Genomic DNA, 26,181 nt, shown 5'->3' with positions numbered 1-26,181 from the left:
AATCAAGCGTCAGGCGCCGGCTTTGCCTGGTCCGTCCACCCGTTTGGCTATGGCCCTTGACTCATGAAAACCAGCCCCGATCATCGTGTGCCGTACTGTGGTAAGTAAGTCGGATGGAGGATGGATGGAATGGATGGCTGGATTGTGGAAGGTTTCATTCTGCCCCACCCAGACGGTCCGCACCGAATACAGCGGCCCCATTCCAGCCAATTTGACAGTTTGGTTCAGCACCTCGGCTTTAGGCAGGCATTGTCCTACATTCCACCAGACGAGAAAGTAGTTGAAGACCTACAGCATCCTCAGTCCGCTGAGTATGTATTATGTATTATATACTATCCGGACCTAATTAGACTGCGACAAGATGTTGTGATCACACTGTTTTGGAGCTCTTGACGGTAGGCCGGGACGTGGATATTCGTTCTGTATCATACTACTATTACTCCATACTCAGGTGGATTAGTATGCACATAGTCAGCTTGGAGCTAGCTAGTTAAGTATGACATGGTCGAACCGACGTTTACCCTAACCACTATGAATAGACTTGGTTCCTCAGGGGTAGCTGTGACAAGTTGCGGGATAACGGTGTGATGGACACCTCGTGTACCTGCTATAGTGCAACCACCAACCACTGCTCCTACTACTACTGCTACTACTCCGTACTACTCAAGTGCTACTATTTTAGTGGCGAGCGGACCGACTGACTGACTGACTGATTAACAGACTGTCTGCGTGACTGACTGTACCCTCCTACCGGAAAAGAGAAAAGAAGAGAGGGTAAGAGAGAGTCCCGGGCCCACACCGCACCTTCCCCGGCAGAATCTAGTCGATTTACGGGCGCCTATCACCCCTGCGTTTCGGACTGGAATCTCAATGGGGACTTTTCTCCGGGAAGATCTCCATGTCAATCACTCTAATCTCCTCCGTCTCCTGCTCTACCTGGGGATCATAATGAGGATCAATTTATGGTTAGCAGGTATAGTCTCGGCTGTTTATAGGGAGAGTCAGTCTGGGATCATGTCATGCTCTCCCACAAGGGGGAAAGAAAAAGGAAGAAGAATAGTAGAGTGGGGAAACCCCAAGAAGCCACCGAAAAGCGATGATGACAGCGTGCATCGGCCACCACCCACTTGCATCGACAGCCTGCTTCTCCTGTCATTAATCCTTCATTCATTCAGCAGCAACTAGCTGCGACGACTAGTACATGGTAGGTAAGTAGGTGCCTTGTGCTCCCATCAATCACCACCACCACCGTTGTCATACCAAATTGATACCATTGCTTACATGCGTGCCGCCGAGACATGGCACCACCGTCCGAGCGACCCATTCATTCTGCATGAGTTCCAGAAAGCTGCCGGATCCGTGCCGGTGCATAGTAGCACTACTAGACCGTTGAGTTTCTCTCTGGTCATTGACGTGTACTTTCACCTGAAGTATGTGCATCCAGGCCGATTAACGTTTCCAGTCGAGGCATCCAAGGCAAGCATGTTGGACGCATTCCGTGCTGTGAACTTCGCCAGCACTCTGTCTTCTGGGTCCGGATGCCTCTGCTGCATAAGCCGAGTGTGCGCTATCGAGACAAATTGGCCAGTAACCACCCTGTCGGGTCTACCCGCATGGATCTTCCTGGTTGGGCTGCATGGGTCATGTGTGGTGCTGGGCGTCTGGTATTTGGGGAGGCGTAACAGGTAGCGTGAGAGAGTGCAAGCGAAAGACAAGTTACCGGGAAATCGGGCACATACTTGAGCAGGTCCTTCCTGAGGTTATCACATTGAAACGGTTATTTGGATCACTGGAAACATCATCACCAGATGGATTTACACACACACAAGTACTTTGCGAGCCACGACGCTAAGCCTAGCTACTAGCCTGCTGGGGGGGAAACGGGGCGGCGATGTGGCAATGCCACCTCACCACACCATCACAATTATTGCATTCCACCCCTCAAAAACTCTCCTATCGACACTCTTCTGTCGCATTATCTTTTCCATCCCCGAGTATCTCGGACGGCGACATTCGGTCCTAGGCAAGAGTGTCTGTTGTACAACCTTCATTTTGAGGCGCTCTCGGGGATTAAAAAGCCACCCACCGAGCTCCAAACGGAGTGGTGGTCGGCAAGACGTGTGTGCATTCCTCGCATCTGCAGGAGACTCATCCCTGCCCTCTAACCACATCGATCGTGGCAGACTACCGATTACTTTACGAATGGTCCCCGACTGCCTCCTCCTCTTTCTCACCTCCCCAATTTGGAGTTTCTCCGCCAAATTACATACCGAGGCTCGAGTCCAAGAGCTTCTTCCCATCCCATAATCAGTAGCGGGGACGGATCCGGTAATAGCAAGGTATTTCATTTCATTCACAACTTACATACTTGGCAGATTTCATGGACTTCCACTGGTGAGTAGTTTGAAGGTCATTGGAGAGAATAATATATTATGGAGAGTAGTAGTAGCCGTGCGATCACCAGTGACATGACAACGCTAAAAGCAAAATTAAAGAAAAAAGAAAGAGTAAAATGAAATTAAATAAAAAAAGAAAAAAAAAAAAAAAAAAAAAAAAAGAAACGCACCGACTGAAACCCTCTCGTGGACCATACTTGAGGTATGAAAAAGTATATTACTCCATACCAACCATCCATCCATTCATTCAAATCCCGTTGCAAATCCCGCGATCCACGAGGCTTAGTATGCAAACAAAAGTACCGGTCCCTCCCAATGCACCTATCTATCTATCTATCTATCCATCTATATATGCAACTAAATACTAAGTTACTATTTCCGTAAGTAGTAGGATACTTACCATCATATGCACGATTATAATTCTGCATCTGGCACCACCATCACCATACTGTATAATTAACACCAGCCCTTAAGCAAGCGATCGATGCACAACACATACTACTACTACGACAGCTTCTTTATTCTCATCCTGGTATCCATATCCATATATTTATCTACGGAGTTACTAACTTGTACGTTTCATTATTCCTTGCGTAGATCTTCATTTAACAGCCAGCAACCACCCCCTCCTCCTTTGTGGCTGGATGATCGGCTTGAATCCTTTCCTTGGTAACAAAGTAACCTAAGTCTGATAATAATATCTACATAATGAAAGTAGTCCCAAGGGTCGAAGCTGATCGTAATGTCTGATTTCATGGGAGTTATCCTGAGAGAATGTGCACACTGTATTATGGATAACTCTCCTCGTCATCATATAGATACAGAGCTCCTAAGCTAGTACTACCGAAAGCAAAACGGCATTACTATTTCTTGGTGCATCGTATAGTAGAAATAGCTACAGAGAAGTGCATCTTAGCTTCAACATCCTCCTCCCCATTGATGCTCCACTCCGGGGGAAATAGTTTATCTATCTATCTTTTCATGGCTGTCAAAATATTGAGCACTGCACGGAGCTGGATGTCCCCACCTTCCCATTCGTCCTAACATGAGTTAGTTAGCTATGACTATTAGCTGTAGCTATCTATCAACTAACTAACTATCGTACTTACTTAGTGCTTTCCCCCCTCCAGAGACACTTAAGCATGTACATAGTCTACTCACTAGGAGTTTGACTAGTCTAATTATGTTCTAGCTGACCGTTATTTTTCTTTTTGCCCTGAGCTAGACTACTATACGCGACGCCGTGATATCCGCGTCCCCACCCAATGTGATGCATCGAGTCCCCTCTCTTCTCCTTTCCCTCCCTCGTATCTCTCGGGATAAACGGGAACGGGATGTTCCAGATTCTCTCCAATCAGCGTGAGTGGTGAAAAGAATTTGCTTGGCTTTTATTCGTATTTTGGAAAGGTACAGGACGGGCACGGTGTCGGGGTTTGAGTATGTCTCTTGGTGATTAGGTTAGAGGCCTTGCCCTTTTCTCTCTGGGTCGCCGTTGAGCTTGGACGCGGGCGCGGGTGCGTTGTTGTCTGTGCGTGCCTGGGTGGCCGGTGCCAAAATTCTGGGGTGGATTTGACTGATTCTCTGGTGCTGTGTGGTGCAGAGTGGATGCTGTCTCCTTTGCACCGGCAGTGTCTGTACCATGCAGATGGGATAGGGGATCAACCGACTTCGCTCTCAAAATCGAGGAGATACCGCCAGTAACGCATCACTACACAGTAGTCCAGACCCTCTCAGACTCTTTGGGTCCTCTCAATCGGGTTAGACGTCGCTAGATCGAAAATGTGACTATAGGGTTCGATGTCCTGGAATTGGACGCCATTGCGTTCAGCCGTGCTGGAAAACTCTCCCACCAATGAGATGACCTTTCTGGCGCAATATAAAGGTACGGAATTTGGACCTCTTTGGGGTCTCTTCTGCCAAGGCATCCATGATCTGCTTGGGAATATGATGTCTCCTCTCTTCATCCGCAGTACATGTGAACGAAATCCCAGCTACCTAACTAGTTGGAAGAGTGTCATGCCGTAGACTTAGTTGCCTTGTTCTCGACAGGATGCTCTGATAGTCCGGTAAGCAAGGTACCCACCTCTGCAAAAGTCCAGTCTATCTACTGGGCTTCAAGGGTACGGGAGACGACGCATTCCATGCGGCGTCTGACAGCCAGATTCTTTACCGAGCTTGGTGAGGTTAGCTGTAAAGTTCTAGTGCATGTATAAGACCCATTCGGCTTTTCGTGCTTGTGCTTACCCTCGATAGTCCCCTTTGAAGCACCCTGTAGGGGTGAGAGCATCTTTTCGGGAACTCTACACGTATGTGAAGCAATTCTCAAGGGGATAACGTCATGATCTTCCATTAAGGTCTCAGGTCAGCAGGCAGAGACATCCCCATGATCAGGTTATCAGCGCAGTGGCCATGCTTCCAGGTTCAAGACAGCTCCTGGTCAATGCAGATCGGTGTTAGAACGGAGTAGATCGATTGCCCTTCGAACCTTCCTTGTTGCTAAGATCAATGCATACTAATTTGAGGAGTAAAGGATCACCTTGGATATTATCAGCAACATCCATGTGATAGGCGAAAATGACGAGGCTGTATGAGGTGTGGCATGTTTCATGCTATAGTATCTCACTAGCCATAGCTCATTATCCTTAGTCCAATATCCGAGCAGGGCCTTCATTGCCATATGCCATCCTTACCTACCCCAGAATCATGCTAGAGGATGTTTTAGGTTCCTGACGCAAGGAGCGATGGCCACATACCCATCCGTGTCTCGGCTATGTCCGTCACTGTCAATCTGCTACAACCCCTATGGGTGATTGCGTTTCCATGCTTGCCTGATACGCTCATCCGAGATGCACCATGTGGCTGTACACAAATTCCGTCCCCTTACTTCTTTCGTAGTGCGAGACATATCATGAATAACTCGGTATTTCTATGTCCGGATAACAATATACTGATCACTGTACGTTAAGATGGGCAATGTACGTATTACCTAGGATATGTGGGTTCGGAGTATGTATGTTAGTGTCCAATGTGGGATAGACATCATGGTTCCCATACAAGGAAGGGGAAAACACTTACTTTGCCAGCGCACTAACTGATACGGGTGTGCTTCGCGTTATCATTGGAATTTCGTCTAGGGCTTGATACAGGTGTGCAGCTGATGTGTCGCAAGGGTCTGGGAAGGGAGGCACTGTTGACAGTTTGAGTGATTTTTTGGGCACAGATGCACCCTATAACCACCATTATTAGTCGGTAACCAGAGGAGAAGATGCATAGTGGCGTAATTACGGTTTTTGAGTGTTGTCGACGTCGATCCAAGGCCTCTGACCGAAACTTTGAACACTTTGATGCTATTCCCACTTCTAGTCATGGCAACATGTCGTTGTCATGCAAACAGACTGGGTGGATGCATTCACTTCCTTACATCCAGCTTATCATATTCTGTCTCGCGCGTTGTTCTCCAGTCTCGGTGCACATGATTGGGTTAAGTTGCCTTGCAAGTTCGCTGGTGAATCCCGTAGTTTAAACGACTGCGAGTCAATTTCAGAGGACCTAAAACAAACCCCCTACTTGAGCGCTGCTGAAGAAGAGCAGAACGGTCAGTCGAGCATACTGAAAAGAATGCATATATGTGAAGACCAAGGGATGAATACTGATGTGCTAGTCCTCAGACAAGTTATTGGCGCAGTAGTACCGGTGTGCGGACTGGGATGTTGATTTGACAAATGACAAGCACTGTTCAGAAACAGGCAGCGGATGTCATGATAAGAGAATACCCATCTGGGGTTGCTGTAAGCCAGTGTTAGACACTGGCACAGCCTTCTATTCTCAGATAGTCCTGCTGCTGCACCGTTCACGGATGGATTGTCGTCTCAGTTGATGAAGTCAGTCACGACAGCCAAGTTGGGAGAATGCTCCACATGCTTCTGGGAACTTGACAAAGTCAGATTTCCAGAGTCGTGATGCAGATAAGAAAGTGTAGACACTGGCCTTCGAGAATAGTGTTTGGCAGGAGATAGTCTTAAGGCGGCGAAGAGGCAATGATTGAGAGGATCACGGCTTTCGTTGAGAACCTGTACCGCAGTGACAAAATACTAATCTTCAAGTTAGCTCTCGTACTATTAGTATTAACCATCGACATGATGGTGCTCTGCATCATTTATGGAGTAAGTTGATTGATGGTGCTGATCGTGCTGCCAAATGACGGTGTGGTGGGATAGATATATAATCGAGTGCTCGGGTAAGTATGTTTTCAACATCATGGTTATAGTATGAGGAGTTAGAGTCCACTATATATTTAGATAAGTAGGAGTAGCCTGGTGGAATATACATGACTTTGATAGTAAATAAACTTCAGGACAATCTCATAGAAAGTGAGTCGGACCAAAAGAGTTCCAAAAAGGGAAGCCGCTGGGCGGCAGCACGTGGTCCCGCGTTTTCTCCGCGTCGCGCACGAGATGACCGAGGGTCTCCAGTATCGACTTCCTCCACCTCCACGCTTATGGATCTGTTGTCGGTCCTTCCGGACTTTCCTACCAAGCCATATGCTCATATTCTCCCGCCTCTTGAGCGAAGCCATATCAGCACGGTCGACTTGATCACTCTCGACATCCTCGAAGTCGCAAAGCGTGCTCGTGTCCCTCCCGCCGATGTCCGCCGCCTGTCCGCTCAGATCATAAGAGCTCTCCATCATGATGTCGGTTTCAAGGAAAACAGAGATCCCAATGCCGATGAGCCAAGCTCCAGCCTCAGTGTCGACGTTCCTGTCTTCCCAGGCCCGACAACCAAGCTAGACCTATCACAGTGGAGCGCGATTAGTACCCTCGACCCCACGTTGGACGCTCTGCTCGATGGCGGCATACCGACGGGTTATGTGACTGAGGTAACTGGTGAGAGGTGCGTATACTCGCTCCCCAGAGTGAGTCCATTCGTATTCGAGACGTCCTGACATAACGGTTAACCGGTCACAGTGGGAGTGGAAAGACGCAATTTCTTCTCACCCTTCTTCTGGCCGCTCAACTCCCTGCACCTCGTGGCCTGGGCAAGTGTGCCATATACATCTCCACAGAAGCTCCATTATCGACACCACGGCTTTCGCAGCTCATTGAATTCCATCCATGTCTCTCTACCTTGTCTCAAGCCCACAAGCCTTCGCTGGAGAATATATTGTCCATCAATGCCATGGATCTCGAGGCACAAGATCACATCCTCAACTACCAACTCCCTGTCGCAATCAAGCGATATAATGTTGGACTCGTGATCATTGACTCCATAACTGCAAACTACCGGGCGGAACATTCGTCCCATAATCTGTCGGGGTTGTCCACACGCTCTGGCGAGCTTGCCAGATTAGGCCAGTTGCTGAGGAACTTGGCTGTGGACGAGAATGTCGCAGTTGTAGTAGCGAACCAAGTTTCTGATCGCATTGAAGCTGCTGGCAGGCATCCAACACTATCTCGTTTTAATGGCGGTGCCATCTCACCTATTCCTTCCACACAACAGCAAGTGCTGTCGTCACATCACGAATCAGAAGCTGCTACACCATTGCCAAGAAGTCGACCTCTTGAGTCCCGAAATGTCGAATTGACTCCACATAATCCGGTCCTCCAACCATCACCCTCTAGTCTTCCCTCATCACCGTTCACCACGGAGGATGATCCGCAGCAGCAACAGCAGTTCGACGGGTCATACCTGATTGGCAACCCTGTACGAAACGAGATTTTGAGTCTTCTACACCAACAGAGGTTCTTCACTGGGTGGGGTGACACGCTACAACCTACTATTTCAAGCCTGTACCCAGCTTTCCAACAAACCGCACAAAAGACCCCAGCTCTGGGCTTGGTTTGGTCTACCCAGATTGCATGTCGCATTGCACTGAAGAAGGAGAGCCGCTTCGTGGATTGGGAGGCCATCCTAGAGGATACCTTTGTCTCCAGCGAAAAACAATTGCTGCCTACAGCAAGAGAACAGGCTAATGAGCCTTCGGAATCACGAATACCAACGGAGAGTGAAGAACATACTAGAGCACACAGCCCTGCAGTCTCTGCACCACCGGACGAGACCGATGCAGTAGACGAGAAGACGAATCTCAGTGTCCCGAATATTGTCCGTGATGATCATGCAACAACTGGGCAATCCTTACCAATGTCAACACAGGCAGTTACACGAGGCGTCCGAAGGACCATGAAACTTGTTTTTGCCCCCTGGACTGCCGGACCAGTCACTGAACAAGGCGAAATCCAACACGAGGCGGAGTTTGAAATCTGGAAGGGTGGGCTGAGGGGCTGTACAGAAGATTTTGACACCATATAGCGCGATATTCCCTATCACGATTTACGACACGAACAATATATTTCTGACTCACTTTTCTTCCACTTCCTACTTCTTCTTTTGAATATACTTTTTCTTTTTGTAAAACCGTCCGAGGCCTTCCTGCTGGATACTGACCAGGGGTCTCACCTGTTCCGGGACTAGCGTCTGTTTTCGGCGTCTGGCGGAACGGGCGCCCCCGCAGTTTTGTTTCCTTTCTTTCCTTTGCCCACCACCACCAACTAACATTAACTCACCCAAGGTTTAAGTTCTTCAGTGCCCTTCCCACACGCCCACACTATTCCCACCTTAATTTTATGCTTACTTTTTGGGTTGGGTCAATGTGATCACTAGTGCCCAAGTGTCAGCCTCCCAATAGTTTGTTACTTTCTTTTTTGATGCGGTGGGTCCGTCCGGACGCTGTCAGCCAGCTGGGGACTTGCTGAGCTTCTCCCATTCCGCTTGTTCGTTCGACCCTTCGGTCTTCAGTCTTCGGATATGAAGGATGCTTGGTCAGACATACGAGATCCAACTCTGACCGCGAAGTAGCGGTCAGATTGTCCATAATGATGGTAACAGAGGTCTTAACAGAGGTCTGTATCGTCGTCCACTTCAAGACAAAGGAAAACTAGAAAGCTACTCAATTCGAGCTGCACTGAAAGCGTGAAAACTGTTTGATGATCATATTACACGATTCCCCTCTGGATTACATTCATAATAATGGTCGATTAAATCAGACATGACGTTGGCCCTTCTACACGTTCAAATCCTTACCCCATGTTCCGTATACGCCTTCAGCTCGAAACAACTCGCAGTTGGTCTATGACATAACAACAACAGGAAGTGTCATACCGTGGTCCATGTCGATCCTGCGAGAGCACCACGTGATGCGGAAAAAAAAAGAAAGTTGACGAAAAAGGGAAAAAAAGAATTCCAAGAAAGAAAGAAAAAAAGATATCACTCGTTCTATGTACGACAGACATGCTCTATTTTTCAAGCTTGGCAGGAGGAACTCCAATGCCGTTTGTGTTACGGTAGAAGAGCACTCCTGAGCTCTCACCCTTGGCACCCTCGGTGGGCTCAACCCAGTGGCACACACGGGCACTAGTCCAGAGAGCCTTGAAGAATCCGGTCCAGCCAGTGTGGGCCTCGGTCCGGTAGTGAGATCCCATGACCTTCTTGATGGCCTCGCTGGCCTCATCGGCGTTGTAGAAGGGGATGGTGCTGACATAGTGGTGGAGAACGTGGGTCTCGATGATACCGTGGAAGATGTGACGGCCGACGAAGCCGAAGTCACGGTCGATGGTGGCAGCGGCACCACGGGCGAAGTTCCAGACATCAGGCTGGTAGTGGGGGAGGGTGGGGTCGGTGTGCTGGAGGTAGGTGATGGCGACTATATGTTCCGGTCAGTATTCGTCCAGCGATTGTGCCATTTTGTGAAGGAAGTAACTTACCCAGCCAGTGGTTCACCCAGAGGTAGGGGATACCGTACCAAACCAGAAGGTTCATCCAGCCGAACTTGGAGCCGACCAAGTACAGAATGCTTCCGACAATGGCGAGACCGATGTCACTCAGGACGATGAGCTTAGCATCCTTGGCCTCGTACAGAGGGCTAGACGGGTTGAAGTGGTTGACACCGCCGAAGTAGCCGTTCTGCTTGCCCTTTCCACGGCCCTCAGGCTGACGTTCGTGGTTGTTGTGGCCAGTGACGTTGGTGAGCAGGTACATGGGCCAACCGAAGAGCTGCTGGAGAAGGAGGTTGGAGGCAGTGGCGATGGGGGTTTCCTCCATCAACTCATTGAGTTCGTGCAGAGCCTTGCCGACGCGAGTGGCATACTGCTCGCGGGTCTTGGGCACGAACACCATGTCGCGGGCAATGTTACCAGTGGCCTTGTGGTGCTTTCCGTGGGAGATCTTCCAGGAGAAGTAGGGCACCAGAAGAGCGGAGTGGCAGATCCAACCAACAGTGTCGTTGAGAACCTTGGAGGGAGAGAAAGCCTGGTGACCGCACTCGTGAGCCAAAACCCAGACACCGGTACCGAACAGACCCTGCACGATGGTGTAAAGAGCCCACAGCACGACTCTTGCGGGCTTGTAAGGGACGGTCTCAGGGGTCACGTAGTTGTGGAAGACATAGAAGATGGTCGCGAGCCAGAAGACATCCCGGAAGACATAGTACAAGCTGGTGAGAGCTTTGCGCTCATAGCAATGAGCGGGAATGGCATCACGGATCTGCTTGATGGTATAATCCGGGATCTTGAACTCGTTGCCATAGGTGTCCAGCATCTTGCCGCTGGCCTCTGCCTCCGACGCCAACGACGACAGGGAAGTGGACGAAGGGGACTGGCGAGGGCTGTCCAGCGGGGAGGGGGTGACCGAGCTGGGAACGGACGAATCCGTAGCATTGCGGTGCAGCGCAACGCGCTTGGGGAGAGCTGTGGAAGACATGTTGAAGCTTGCCCACAAGAATGTGTTCTCGAGCTCGAAGACGGTGAAGTCTAGAGGTTGGAAGCTCTGTTAGCCAGAGTTCAATGCCGCAGCCTGTGCAAAGAAGCAAAGTCAAGTGAGGTGCAACATACCAATGGATCAGGAACACGGCGCCAAAGCTGTAGCAGCTCAAGGTAGGCACTGGATGGAGTTGAGCTCCCACGCGGCGAAGGAGACGAAGGGTTGGGATCGGGGAGGGGGAAGAAAAGAGGGAAGGAGAGGTAGGGTGACAATCGGAAGGATATAAATGGTCGCCTCCAAAGAGCCTTGACCGGAGGGAGAAGTGGGACGGGGTGGTTCAAAGGGAGAGAAAAAAAGCGGATGGACAGAGGCGAAAAGAGTGAAAGAAAAAAAAAAGAAGGGCGATTGTTTTTGATGATCACCTGTTCAGCGTTCAGCAGAACCCGGGGAGAGGAGGGGGGAGGCAAAACAAAAAAGAAAAAATGAGGGTCCCTAAAAGAGGACAAAAAAGAAAAATTGCAAAAGAGGAAAAGGTAAGGGGGAAAAACACCCAAGAACCAAACGAACGCGAATTGATTGGGGAAGACTGAATTTCTAGTGCAGTCGAAGAAGAAGAAGCCCAGAAGGCAAAGCCATCAAGAAACACCCGATCTGGATGCAAGTCCCGCCGGGCCCCTGGACTGGTAATTTTGCGTTACGGGGGATCTCCCGCGAAAAATTTGTATTGGGTGGGACACATCTGATTGGTCAGGGGCTGCCGCGTTGATACGGGACGGCGTCCCGACTTACGAGAAGATTACGACCCGACAACATTACACTCTGCAGTATTCGCATTCTCATCTCACTCTGTCCTGTCATTTTGGCCTACAGAAGAGATCGGGTGGATGGATAACCTCGGCGGCGCTTACTGGACCATCTCAGCGCAGTTTGCCTTTTGCGTGACATGCTCTACATCTGCAGATGGTTTCATCACTGGCTCGATCGACGCATCTGGCAAGGTAGTAGGAAGTTAATCTGCTTGACTCAAAGCAAGATCATGGAGAATCTGGATACCTGAGCCGAGGTCGACACGGGAGTCTGGTCTGTGGCTTGCCCCGAGATGCGCATGCCTATGAACCCTCTAGGTTGCGGACCATCCGTGACTGGTTGATGCGATGTATACGCCACCTGTTGCTTGCTTGGAAGGGGGCGGCTGATCCGTCCAGCCTGATTGCCAGAGGCGAGAGTGTCATTTGCATTCCGGGGTGTGCTCACTGCTGAGGGATTATTCTTTGCCCCCCTTAAGCCGAGATCCTCCACCGCATGGCTCTCTCTCACCGCACGCCAGAAGATCATAAGATTGTGTGGTTGCACTCCTGACTAACCGGCCATGTGGCTCGAGTATTGCAAAATACTTCACGTTCCAGAAACAAACCCGAGCATGGGTTACCAGGGACCATGAACCGCGGAGGCTCACCGCCCCGCTGGAACCAATAGGGATTTGATCTTAGGCCCCACAGCCGGGTAAGAGGGAGAATTGGCTTCCCAACAATCTTGGCAGCTTTCCCCTCTGGGCGGTAGGCATGAACCCCGATGAAGAATTACGGTTATTATTCCAGTTTGATTATCGGAGGGGGCTGGTCGTTGGCCCTGTGGCATTCGGATAATTTTTACTGGTCAGTCTCACCAGTCACCATGCGAGAACAGATGACACCTCGGATGGAGACGAAAAAAACAAAAAGAGACTAACTAGTCAGTATGAATGGGTCGGAGATGATTCGGGCATCTTATCAGAAATCAAGAACTGGAGAGGATCCCAGCTGAACTACAGTACCTACAAAACACAAAGAGTAGGGATGATCCTTCCCCAGCCAGCTGCTCACTGCTTGCTTCACTCCTACGCCCTGACAGACAGACCCTTTTGATTTCCTCCAAATCTTCACATGCCGTGGGTATGGTATTCTCAATCTATCCCACTGACTAAACAACCAACCAGCCTCGCCCAACCCAGTGCGTGTGTCCAGATTCAACAGAGGTATTGAACGGATCATCGACTTTTCGCACACGAACGGTCCTGAGCGCGACAAGGTCTGGTCTCGAATCGAATGAATGAATGAAGAATCCCCATGTGATTTCCTCCGCATGCAGGATGTATGTACCGACTGTGGACAGTAGTGGCGCGCCTTACAGCATGTACGGAGTACAGAGTGTCTGCTACAGTAGTTTCCAGCTCCACGACTCGAACACAAAGCGGCAGAATCCACTTACTGAGTACTGGGATGGGCTTGGAATGGCCCTTAGACTTTCGGCGGCGCGGGTGGAAAAACTTTAACAAACGCAAGCCCCCGACCAGCCAGCCCAGCCCATCCAGCAATACAACTTACTCACTTGCCACAAGAGGGACGAGAAGTTATCGGGTAATGCGAAATACACATGTAGGGTATTTTAGGGTAAAAAAAATGAGAGTCACTGTTCATCTAAGGAACTGGAGAAAATGAGAACCGAAGAAAAAGGATGCTGGGGAGAGAAAGGAAAGTCCAATGCATGTGATTGTAAGATATGGAAGGTACGCCGCGATACCTTCCCCAACTTCTATCTATCTATCTACTACTTAGTATACAGAACAACATGAAATAAATCCCACCCACTCAGTTAATTCTTCGACTCAATAATTATATACCTACATACATACATACAATGACCCATAAATAATACACATACATAGTACCCAGAAGTAAAGCAGTAACAAAGCAATATAGCAAAGCAATCCAAAAAAGTACTACCAAAAGTAGAATAGTTCTGCGTTTGGCAACGCATGTCAGCATCTGTTGGGACACACCAGCCATTTTGTTGAGATTGGGTCCCGGTGGGGCTGGGGGGGGAAGAAGTAGCTGATCGGGAAACAAGGATATGTGGGGGTGGGAAAAAAAAAAGGGCGGGCGCGCGTGTGTGTCAATCAATTACCGAGTAGGATTACTACTAAGTACTTTGCAATCAGTCATTCAGTCAATTCAGTTCCTCGCACTTGATATTCTATTTGAGTTGTCTGGTGGGAGTGAGTAGGTTTTGTGTAACATCTCTTAGGTTTGGATATCTGCTGATCGATTATTTATTGGTAAAATTACTGGCGTGGGTTGGGTGGTGAGGTACGGTGATGTGTGTCTGTTAGTTAGTTAGTTAAAGGAGGTGTTTAATGTTCTATTGTAGTACAATTTTAATGGAGATGATGGATGCTAACTAAGGTCGGTAAGAGTAGTTAGTTTAGTATGGTATGCTGACCTTATCTGGTGGGAAAAGTATGTGTGTAATGGAGTGTATGTATTGTTATGGGGGTGTATTTTGTATTTGTGGGTAATTTGCAATTGATGATGGGTGATGGATGAAGGCGGTTTGATGTATATTGTTGGACTACGTAGTACACTTCATCTTCTTATCAATTCATTGCTTGCTAATAATACTGTCTATAGTATCATGGTTTCAAATATATCCCATATAGTCTATACAATATACACATGCATTGTACCTGGCTTCTAAGCTATGCCATGTAGGTAAGTAGATATGTAGGAAAAAATGTACTCTATGAGCTCGTTACATGCAACCGCTCCGAATCGATCAACCACGCCCCGCCATGACTGCCTCCCGACAGTGACAGGCTCACTGTCGTCGTGCGGAGATCGGGTAATACCAGCACGGTCTCGCCGTGGTTGCGGTAGTCGACCTCGCAAGGAATGGGTCGGCGCTGCAGCGGTGCCACTGCCGCTGCGGCGGCGGCGGCCGTCATGGACCCAGCTGTCACGGGCTGTCCAAGGTTGGGGCTCATCGTCTGGGCCCCGGTCGCTGTCGTCGAAGATTGAGACTGCGGCTGGGGCAGAGACGATGAGGATGTTGGGGATGGTGGCACAAAGGACCTGATTTCTAAACCCGGAAGAAGGAGGTGTCCGGCTTTCTGCGGGAGTAGCATGATCGCAAAGGTCTTGGTCTCGCCTTCTTCGGCGGTGAAGTTTCCGCGGCGTCGCCCGCCAACGAGCCATGTTTCGGGATTTGCGTGGATCTCGTACGAGAAGTCAAGCGGACCGCCTGCGTTCTCGCGATGCTCCGGTGAGCACCACCGTCGTGTATGACGTATGCTGAGTTCTGCAGCAATCATCTGTCCAACTGCCGCATGGGGAGGCTGCTGTGCCAGATTGGTGAGGCGGAGCTCGGCTGTGTGAACAACTTGAATCTCTGGGATGTCAACGGGGATGACGATGTGTCTGCTGCGTACGGCTGGAGAGTCTGGAAGGCAGATGACCGGGTGATTCTATTTGGGTCAGACTAGAGAAGCAAGGGGGCCGTCAGTGGGATGTACGGGTGACTTACCTTATGCCAGTCCATAAGCCAGGCCTTCAGTCCATCCATTGGCTCCTTCAACGCACTCAGCAATGTCTCCCAGTGGGCATTCGCAAACTGCAGTGTTTCCACCTCTCGGACGAGGCCGACAACTTCCATTTCGGAAGTCGATAGCTGTGAGCGGGTCGTCTCAACAATGTGGGATGTGAGCAAACTTGTGTACTGATGAAACTCGCTAGCTGCAATGCTTGACTTGAATGTCTGCTCGACTGCATAGAGGCATTCATCGTCCACGCAAGTAAAATCGACGCTTAGTCGCAGGGACCGTCTTGCTCCCGGAGTGGGAACGCTGTCTGGCCGCTGTCGAATCTTGTAGAGAAGAGATGCAGGTTGTTTGGCAAATACATTCAGTGCCACAGAGTCGCCAATACTCGACTGCACCTCATAGATGTCTGAGCTTGGGATTTGGCACTTTAAGATCCGGAGCGGTATCAGCATAGCCGGACTGATGGTAAACCGTGAGAATAGGACACTATCCTTGAAGACATCCTGCACGTTGACACTGATCGGCAAGCCTGAAATGATGTTGTGCACCGAGGAGTAAGTAAACCGCCCCTTCTCTGTCTCGTATGACACTTCGGCCCTTGCAGAGAGCATCGGGTGGTGTTCCTCGACCGTGTAAGGGATCCGGAACCGAACGAACGAGTTGGGTTTCAACTGAGTGAACTCAATGTTCCCCGAGTCATTATGGGCTTCGATCTTGATGTCACCCTCTACCAGTTCGGTTTCGGTCGTTCTCAATCGAAGACCAGCAGTGGCAGGTCTCACTCGAAGAGTCCCGCTCTTGATGTCATTCCATCCACTACTGAATTCCAGCTCTAGTGTTCGTAATTCCTCCAGATTGACAAAGTGCGGTGATACGATCTTTGCCTGGAGGCCGTCCGGTGGCGGAAAACAGTAAATGAATGGCCGACTATCCTCTTCCTCGGCCTCTGCCTCCCTGAATCCCACTGGCAGGGACGCATGCTTCCCGCCACCAAAAGTGAAAACAATGTTCTTCGCTCGCATTTCAATGCGGTCCACGAAATATTTACCTTGCAGTGTTATCTAATATAGTCAGTATCTGTCAAGAAAGCAACAGCACAAATAGCTGCGAACTGTACTCACCGGTGAGTCGACCAACACCCTCGTCGACGACGACTTGATGGTCATTTTGATAGGAGCCTCTAGCCAATGCTCATTACTCTGAGCATTGTGCGCACCCACCAATCGCAGCTTGATAGAATCAACATCAATGCGCTTTCCCAAACAAAAGCGTAGGTACAGTTGAAGCTGGAACCCATCCTTGTCCTCATAGTGTAATATTGCAGGCTTGACGTTGATATCCGCAAAGAAATCAGTCATGGGGGCTATGACTTCTTTCTGAAGGGAACCTGATGCCTTGAACAGCTCCTCAACGTACTCGGAAATCAACGCATTTTCCGCAAAGATATGCGACGCATCTAGCGTCTTCTGCCGCTTTGACAGGTTGGACTCTGTATAACTGGCAAACTTTGCGAGAAGACGGAGGATCACCCGGACGTATTCTTCACTGCGGTTAAGCTCTTTCAGACACCGGGTGTACATTTCTAACATAATTCCCTCTAGCACAATCCAGTTCTTACTGCCATAAAACGGAGCAATGTGATGGAAATAAGACGCTGCCGCCCCATAGTCGCTCTGTCTGTAGCGTATGAGGGCCATGTCAGCAAGTGCGGCCTGGGTTGAGTACGTCCGATTTGCAGCGATGTGGTGACGGTACATCTGATCTGTGAGATCTTCATAATGCACACGGAAAGCCTTTCTGGACTGAAGAGCTAGCTTCAAGCCAGGGAGATCGATACCAGACAGAAGATTGATTTCCCCAAACTTATCTGCTGTCTGTGGAGTCTCGTCATCAAGCGATACTTCAGCCATATCATCAGCATCCGATCCTCGATCATTGAACAGAAGATGGAGATCGTTCCAAGTCTCCTTCCAGCCAAATCTTGCAGATATCTCCTCCAAGAGTCGACGAGCCATCAGGAGCAACTCCGCTCTTCCAGAAGCTAACTGCTCGGAACCGGTCTTGGGCGTAAGCTTGGGGCCCTCAAAGCCCGGTCGTGCATGGACAGACGAAAGGGCATCTGGAGGCAAAATGCCCGAGGTTGTCATACGCCGGGGCTGAGGCGTAGCTGTAGGAGTCGCAAGCGAACTTGAGCGCCTGGGAAGCTGTGGGTGGCCCTCAGCATGCGTAACATTGTCTGCTGGCTTGTTGACAGCATGCAGTGAGGACTCTGGAAGTGTAAGGGCGGGAGTAAAGGTCTGAGAAAGCACCTGGGAGGCAGCAGCATAGGCCCATGATGATACAATATTGTTCACCACCTCTGACTTTCTAGTATCCTCGACATCTACCAGTCCCGTCTCAAGGTCGAACCTTAGTGTCCGCGCCGCAAGACTAATGAATTCGGTTGCCCTCTGGCAAGCTTCGGAGAGAAGCAGTAGATTTTCCGGCTTCCTGTCTTTCTTGGACGACTGTGGATCTGCTTCTGCTTCCTTACTGAGTAAGGAATGAGCCTTTGCCGCCCTAAGCAGTAATGTCAGTTGTCTTGAGAAGACATAAGTGCGGAAATCAAAGATGGAGATATCACTGGCCAGTATCATCTCCCGATACGGCTTTTTTGTTGCAGATATGGGAAAGTCATCCATTGCAATTTCCGGAACTGGTTCTGGCTCATCATCTCCCTCGCCCTCGTCCTTGCGTGCTACTTCTCCGCCAGACTCCAGAGCCGATTTTGCCTTGTCTTTCCAGTCCTTGCTGTAAGTCAGAAATGCACCTCCATGTTGATCTCCAGTTCCTTCAAGCTGTTCTTGTATCGCGGTGTCCAAGCCGACCGCAAGTTCATCGTAGCCGAGCAGCGCGTCCTCGAACAACCCCACATTTTCGAAGCCCCTAGCTAGACCCTCCTTGAGTATGAAAAAGGTACAGAAATTCCAACCAGGCAAGCTGCGCTGCGAGTCTTTCTCTTTGATGTCCTCCTCATACTGCGCGACGCGAAGGTCAAAGGATGCCAGAATTGCGTTCTTCAGCTTCTCAACCAAGTCTTCGATCTGATCGGCCAGCTCAGGTGGCTTCGCATTACTACCCTGCTTAGGGAGGCGTAGCTGAGCCACGCGATCTATGGTGGAGGACTTGGAAGTTCCGTTGAAGTCGGCCTTGACCTTCTCAAGGACTGTGGTGGTTGTGCGACCCCATTTAGAAGGGGCGGACTTTTCCGCCCCCTCTCCGTCCTGCACCACATGTACAATGAGCCAGTCGAAAGCATCGTGCTTCTCCTGGCTAGTGGACGTTGCGCTGGATGAGGAGGTTGTGGAGTGGGATTTAATCCAATCCCGCAGTGCCTTCCGCGCCGTAGCCTTGTAGGTATCGTTGTCGTCACAGCGGAGCAAGTAAATCTTCAAGTAGGGGGTCTGGCGTAGGCCTGGGATCTGGTGTCGCCGGTGCGTCACGGTGGCACTGGCCGTGTCGGTAGACGGCTTGCGCTCGTCCGATTCATGCTGGGCAGGGACGAAGCCGATACGGAGGGACTCGATGGATCGAACGGGGCGGGTTGGGGACTTCCAGTGGAGGTTCTTCAGAGGAAGCTTGTCTGCAAGGATGGACTGAACAGTGGGGAAGAGACCGGAGGGATCAGTATACTCGACTGGGAATCAAATCGAAGAAGTGAGCAACATGTACCCCAGAATGCCATTCGGAAAGCCATCGGGGGGTGGATATCCTTACCGGTGACACTGCTGGAGCCCGCCTGGGGTGAGGGGTCCATGATGCCCGAGCACTATTCGGGGGTCAAGGGACCACTCGCAAAGGGCATGCCGCCTGACTGGCCGAGAAAGGGGGAGCCAAACTCCTAGCTAGATGCGCAGTAAGGGGAGGGAATTGGCAGAGAGCTAAGTATATCGGCCACCGCGGTGATGATGGTATTGCGGTTGTTTTGGCCGGGGGACGGCAAGACCGCCTTTCTCTCCGCACGTGTGGCCTTCCTTCCGCCTAACCTTCCCCCGACATCTGTTACGGTGGGGCTGCTTCCAAGCTGCTACGAAATACTAGGCTATCCAAATGTTAATATTAGAAAGTCCCTCAATAGTAAATGATATATTCAGCTCTATGCGCAGTATGGAAAACAATAGGGGATGGGTCCTCTGCAGGACACGTGACTTGGTCTTCATTAAGTGAAAGAAAGCCGTAGAGAAAAGAGATCGCCTAAGGAAACACACAAGAATCTGTACAGGAATAGTTGAGGGCAGCATGGTTCACCAGAAACAAGACAAAGAGATCAAAACAGTCATATCCCGTCATTATGGAACAATAGCTCTTTAACAAATGAAAAGACATGCCCCGTTTGTATTACCGACCCAGAGGACAGAACGCCCTAGCTCAAAACAGATGAAGGAAAGGAGGAAAAGTAAAACAGATGTCAATGGCCAACTTCTAAGGCGCGCTGCGCATATTGAGCCTTGACGAATTCATAGCCGCTGGTAAAGCCTTCCCAGATGCCCGGGACATAACTCCGAATCCAAGCACAGATGACCAACAGAAGGAGCGGAATCTAGCAACCGTTAGCAGTGGTTCCAAAGTGATACTGACAATTCCATGAGCGGTCCTACTTACCCAGATGAAATACAGATTCCGATCGCTACCTAGGCCCTTCATTCGCCGCGCTTGCTGCTCCCGAAGGTGCTTCTGCTGTTCACGAGATATCACCTTGCGGCCAATCCGGATATCTTTGATATCTTCGCTTTCTGGCTTGGTTCGGACGACCTCCGATGTGCTGGCCTGCGCTTCGAAATGCTGATCGAGTGCTGCCTCCGTCGCTGCTTGAAGCATACTCGATTTCTTCAAGCGCGTTGCTTGCTCATCATCTTCGTTCTCTTTGTGCGGGTAGAGTTCCTCATAGGAGGGTAGCTCTGTACCCGTAGGGGCGGAATTGCCCGTCAGCATATCCCACCAGCCATCTTTGGCAGACCGCGCGGTGCTCGGTCGGTGAGGAACCAGATTGGTGATACGACGCATCATCGGATGGGCTTGGTAGTCAGGCAGTGCGGGCATAGGCGGCAACGCAGGCAGATTGGGGAAGGCGTTGGCCACACTTTGCTGGAACTGATTGATTTGGGCCTGCAGTTGGTTACGCCAAGCAACCAGGGCGGCCGGAGGCGAAAATGGTCGAGCATCGTCCGACTCTGCTGGCTGCTCAGGTCCAGGAATCGACACTGGCCGCTCGTGATGCATACTCGACCGGCGGGAGGCGCTATAATCGATTACATCGTCGTCGTCTTCCGAGTCATCGGAGTCTTCAACGGCATGGTCAAAAGAGCCCGACACAGATGAAGAGTCCCAGAGGGAATGTAACGATGCGGAACTGCTGTGCCTGCGACGCGAGGAGGAAAGCGACCCAACACTACGTGAGCGGTAATGACGTGCAGGTATCAAGGCCGCCTGGTGAGCAGGCAAGGTCGTAGCGAGGTCTGCTGGAGTGAAACCCCTAATGCTACGGGCATTAGGGTTGGCACCGGCAAGACGGAGCCTGTTGACGATATGCGCATGACCGTTCAGAGCCGCAAAGTGCATCGGCGTGTTCCCGGTGTTATCCTGCAGGTCGGGATTGGCACCTCGCGCAAGCAGGCCGGCCACGAACCGTGTCAGGCCCAAGGAGGCAGCAAAGTGGAGCAGTGTCTGGCCTGTCGCCGAGCGCGAATTGTACCTGGGTGGGCGTGGGCTGTCATCAAGATCGACAAACTCGAGGTACTTCCACATTCTGCCATCGAGGTCACCAAGTGAGACTTGCGACTCCAGCCCAGCCGCCTGCCGCTGGTGACCACCACCAGAGCCTCCTGGGAAGTCCTTTTGTAGGTTGAAAACGCCCTTCATGTCACTGCCCATAATCTGCTGAGCCGTCTGGAACGCATCTGCTTGACTGCCGAGTTTCTGTCCAAGGATACCAAGAGCAAGGCGATACATCTGCAACTCGCGATCGTCGACATAACGGAAGAACTGCTGCTGCTTTGGCATCAGAGGTTGAGTAGGTTGCATCTGGCCGAAGGTGGGATGTTCATGCTTGAAAACCACCGCCACAAGCCCGGGTTGAAGTGCAGGGGGTGTCAGGCAGTTGAGACACTTGTCACCCCAGAACGTGGTAGTGGTGGCTAAAGTGTCACCAAAAACGACTTCCATCCCAGGGTAGAAGCCGCTTCCAAGCAAGGTAACCTCTGTGCCTCCCGTAATAGAGCCTTCTGCAGGTACCAGTTTGTGGATGACTGAAGGTAACCGGTTTCCCGCATTGGTTAGTGGCGGCCACATTGGTGAAGACGTGTTGGGTCCCAAGGAAATATTGTAATTTGGATCCTGGAAATTGTTGCGCGAACCCCCAGGGGTCCCTGGACGACTTGGTTGGGCGGAGTTCGGTGCAGACATCAATTGTTGCTGGATAAAATTGTCCAAACTCTGTTGTTGCATGGTGTTAAGGAAGGGGTTGGTATCTGCGCCGTTTGGAGTCGGCGGTCCGTTAGGGAACTGATTAGATATGGCAGAAGCAGTGACGAAGGGCCTCTCCGCCGGGGATGCGAACCCGCGAGTGCTGGGAAAAGGTGGATCATTGTTAGGAGCTGAGGAGCTGGAGACACTACCTGACGACTGCGTGTTTTCCAGCTTGGTCATAGTGAGTTCCGATGGCAGTCTCCCAGAGTTGCTGTGTTTGCGACGCTTGCTCATCGGCCCTTGGAAATCGTTCGGCGAAGTCTGTCGAGAAAGACTCCGCGGCGTTTGAGTGTTGGTGGTTGTGCCGTTCGTTGAGGACTGGGACACGGGGAAGGAGCCCGACGTCAGATATTGAGTGTTGAACCTTTGCTGCAGACCCTGCAGATCGGTAGCTGAAGATGACTGGGATGCTTGTTGCGACGGGGCCGATGATTTGCCTGTGTCAACACTGGGGCTCGAAGGGAACACGCCAACGCCCGGAAGCTGTGTCCCATCCGGTAGAGAAGGAGATGGACCAGGAGCTGGTGGAGCGGGAGGTGCATGAGTTTTGTGGTCGTCAGTGATCATGATAGAATTCGTTATCGCCTGAGCAACAACGTTATCCTTATAATCTTTGACAGTGAAAATGACCCTAAAAACTAAAGTTAGCAAAGTGCTACAATACCATATCCGCCCAGAGCCGGGTATACGTACTGAAACCCAAGCTTCTCATTCTGATGCCTGCAGTAGCATGCGATACGCATCGGTAACTCCACTTGCATGGCCCCCGGGGGAATATTAGGCATCGGAGCGTCTCCAAAGCTCGGCATGGCATTCTTCGATGGCTCGGCCCATTCCTTGACTTCGTTGGTGTTGAAGACGATTACCCTTTTCTCCTCGTCCTTCTGGAAGAGTTCGTCTTCCTCCGGCTTTCTTTGCTTTTTCCTGAACGCACGCTTCCGCTCACGCTGTATACAACCAGGACAGATCTTCACTTCTCCGCCATCCAGTGGCTTATCGTCTTCTTGCATGTCTTCAGCGGAACGTGGGCTAGAGCTGGATGAACGGTAAGAGTTATCTCCTCTTGCTCTGGCAAACGCCTTCTTCAGCTTCTCTTGATCCTGCATCGCACTTGTGCAAACGAGACTGGTGTGCAATTCCACAATCTCCGGGGACCGTTCGACAGTCGGCGGTGCAAGAAATTTCGGCTTCGAGATGGTGTGGCTCGGCAAGCGCACCTTTTTAACGCCATTCGGTAACGGAAAGAGGGTCAGCCTGATAGGAATTTGAGTCTCCACGCGTGATTTGAGGGAGGTGGGATGCACGGTTAGCATGTGACGCTGCGTCGTCTCCTGCTTCACGGTTGTTGGAGAAGGGGACGGTGCGAAGTTGACACCAAATGGGAAGCTACTCGGTCCGAAGTTGAGACCCGGAGTAAGCGGAGAACCGCCATTCATGTTAATTCCACCGAAGCTTTCTTCCAAAAGTGATGACGGTGAATGGCCTCCCCAAGGGCCCAGTGGCGACTTGGCCTGACTGAAGCTTCGCGAAACGGAGAACGGCGAAGGCTCCTTGGTGTTGCGAGGAAAGAAGGTTGACCCATTCATCTGTGTACTATGTGTCAGCAGAGCACGATCGAACCGGCGGCAATGAAAGAACGGGAACTCACCGATGAGGCAGAATGTCTGGCCGAAGTGCTAGAAACACTCCGCATCTGAGATTTTGATCTCTTAGCAATTCTGGGCTGCGCAGACTCGGATTTTAGAGGGCTAGGACTGCTGGCGGCACTCTCAAAATCAAATGCGGCATCCATGGCTTTGTTGCTCGATTCAAGATCGGTGTCTGTGGGAAACGCGCCGTCAAGGTTTGGCAGGGAAAGGTCCAGACCGAACAGCGACTCCTCCTTCACTGAAGACAAGTCGGGATTCATCCAATCCTCTGTCGCATATCCAAACGGCATAACAGTGTTTTCGCTATGAACAACCGACGCAGACGAGGTGACGGACGGGTTTCGAAGATGATTCCGCGGTGATGTGGAGGAAGAGCTCGGAGATGAGCCATCCGGGGACTCGGCGGGGGAGTCGGACGAGACAACATTAACTTGTCGCAACGCATCCTGGTCTTGGTACGATCGCTTGAGAGACAATTCCGAGGGCGACAGACACGATGGCTCCGATTCCGCGACCGGGCGGGATGAAGTGGCGCGTGAGAAGATGTCGTCAAAGTCCCTCCCTGCATTTTCCGCCGACATCTGCAGCCTCGCAGTATCTAAAAAGTCCATATCTTCGTCCTGGTAAGGGTGCCCCATCTCGTCATCAACGACAATCGGGTCTAGGAAAGGAAACGCAGGCGAAGAGGCAGCCTCTGCCGATCCCATCATTTGACTCTCACAGCAGTCTTCAGAAGACCAGAGGGAGATGCCTGCAATTCTCCCTAGAGTGCCTCACAGCCTGCTTTTCAACCCACACCTTATGTATTTGCAATCCAGATTGTTGACACTTCGGACGGTGGGACAGGAGGACAAAGGGCGGCTGACTGGGACGGGAATGTGCTGGGCGGGCGCAGTTGCGGGCGCGATTCTCTTGCCTCCGTCAGCAGTACCCCACGTCCATCAACCGAGGCGACAGCGACACAGAAAAATCTAAAGGAAGATGGTGGATTCTCAGAGGGTGGTTGAAGGGGAACAGTAGGGTTGTTGAGTAAGGGCGGCTGGCGTAGGGGGGGAGCGGAGGCGGAGGCGCGGCAAGAGTTGGGAAAAGGGAGTCACTGTGCAAAATCCAGGCCGGGCGTCGGAGCGCAGAAGTTTCGAGGATAGTAGACGCGAGTGTATCAATCCGAGTAGAATCTCGATGGATAGGACAAGACTAGAAAGAGAGATGTGAAGGATGACTCGGGAGACGGCGTCCGACCGGCAAGTCAGTCCTGGAGACGGGAGAGAGAGGCCAAGGACAAGGAAGGGGAGGGAGGTGAATCAATGGTTATCTGCTGACTGAGGCACTTTGCTGTAAAACGACTCTTTGCGAGGATTCGACAGTGAGTCGCGGTGAGGCCGCCCCGGAGTGGCACTAGTCCCAATATGGACAAATGTCGGCCAGGAACGGAGTAACTAGGCCGCCGAGTTTCCATTGGCCGGGGAACGATCCTGGGAGGGGCGCCCGAAGACGGCAACCAGTGATATTTGAGGTGGTATTAATTGATCACCAAAAGTTGCGCCTTCCTATTACTCCGAACATTGAACTGACTACTAACTACTTACACCAAGTACTCTACTCCGTACTATTGCCTTTAAGTTCGGTGGATGTCGCCGCCGCTCTATGGAGTGTCTTCGTCTGTCATTGATTGACAAGTTCCGGGACACGTAGCGGGCTACAAGTCAATAGTACTATTATAGTGCACCTACTGTGTAAATCGTGTCCATGTCTTGGTGGGTGGATGCTGACTTCTTTCGATCCTCCATCATCAATCAATTATCGCTTTGAGAATAATGAGAGAATATTACTCCTCCGTAGTACTAGAGATAATCTGTTGATCCTACGGTAGGCGGGCGGCTCAGTTCCGAGCCATTGGATCAAGCCTGTCAGATCGCACCGCATTTTGTGACACATCTGTATGATATCCTCTCCGTCAACGCAACACTCTCAAAACAGGCCTACTCCATTGGGAACACCACAGTACTTGGGCAAGCAGGTGTGCATTGAGTGCTAAACGCGTCTCTCAGTACAATAAATACCAGTTACCGTAGTTACTTGGTATTTTATCAGCCACAAAAGATGAGCACATTCGCGGATCGGAGAGAGTGGCGCTTTGTTCGCGGATCATTATGGAGCATATCTCACCGTCAATTGGTCCAGACTGCACTATCTGCGTTTACCATTCTCAGCAACTTGGACATCCACCATGTACGACAGCCTAAGTATGGATGGTTCTCCCTGGTTGCTAAGACTGCTACGAAAGAAGATGACCGCAGTCAAGTAAGTTTAATCCAGCAGTCGTTCGCATACTCAGGAGATGCGCGATGGAATGACGCCACAGTGTAACTCCGAATGGTCAGCAAATTAAATCATCCGTCATGTCTTGCCTGGGATTTTCCCACAGAGCACCCTCGGATCCCGATCAGACCGCATCCCTGAAAAGGTGACGATAAGCGTTTTGACAGCACTCGATCCGAGTTCACCGTGCGGAGCAGATCAGGTA

The 26,181-nt window shown here is 50.8% G+C and overlaps 4 protein-coding genes across 4 annotated transcripts; 1 reads left to right on the top strand and 3 right to left on the bottom strand.

Moving 5' to 3' along the window:
• Positions 1-5,780: 5,780 nt before the first annotated feature.
• Positions 5,781-8,705, top strand: AtWU_08690 (putative DNA repair protein (Rad57); the record flags this gene model as incomplete). The annotated part of the gene is made up of 3 exons (XM_035503798.1): positions 5,781-5,991; positions 6,737-7,289; positions 7,364-8,705. 3 exons carry the CDS (start codon positions 5,781-5,783, stop codon positions 8,703-8,705), a joined length of 2,106 nt encoding a protein of 701 aa, XP_035359691.1.
• A 983-nt stretch (positions 8,706-9,688) lies between these two features.
• AtWU_08689 (oleate delta-12 desaturase odeA) lies at positions 9,689-11,150 on the bottom strand (the record flags this gene model as incomplete). The annotated part of the gene is made up of 2 exons (XM_035503797.1): positions 9,689-10,095; positions 10,157-11,150. 2 exons carry the CDS (start codon positions 11,148-11,150, stop codon positions 9,689-9,691), a joined length of 1,401 nt encoding a protein of 466 aa, XP_035359690.1.
• Positions 11,151-14,706: 3,556 nt separating this feature from the next.
• Positions 14,707-19,300, bottom strand: AtWU_08688 (putative TMEM1 family protein; the record flags this gene model as incomplete). Its single annotated transcript, XM_035503796.1, has 4 exons — positions 14,707-15,429; positions 15,489-16,565; positions 16,626-19,180; positions 19,261-19,300. The coding sequence occupies 4 exons, from the start codon at positions 19,298-19,300 to the stop codon at positions 14,707-14,709; spliced, it is 4,395 nt and encodes a 1,464-aa protein (XP_035359689.1).
• Positions 19,301-19,951: 651 nt separating this feature from the next.
• Positions 19,952-24,364, bottom strand: AtWU_08687 (putative membrane-tethered transcription factor (SPT23); the record flags this gene model as incomplete). Its single annotated transcript, XM_035503795.1, has 4 exons — positions 19,952-20,083; positions 20,146-22,639; positions 22,702-23,594; positions 23,657-24,364. The coding sequence occupies 4 exons, from the start codon at positions 24,362-24,364 to the stop codon at positions 19,952-19,954; spliced, it is 4,227 nt and encodes a 1,408-aa protein (XP_035359688.1).
• Positions 24,365-26,181: the final 1,817 nt, after the last annotated feature.

This window comes from Aspergillus tubingensis (assembly GCF_013340325.1).
Source record: "Aspergillus tubingensis WU-2223L DNA, scaffold_9, whole genome shotgun sequence".
Classification (NCBI taxonomy): Eukaryota; Fungi; Ascomycota; class Eurotiomycetes; order Eurotiales; family Aspergillaceae; genus Aspergillus; species Aspergillus tubingensis.
Note: the sequence above shows the minus strand (reverse complement) of the source record. Positions and strands in the feature narration are given on the sequence as shown.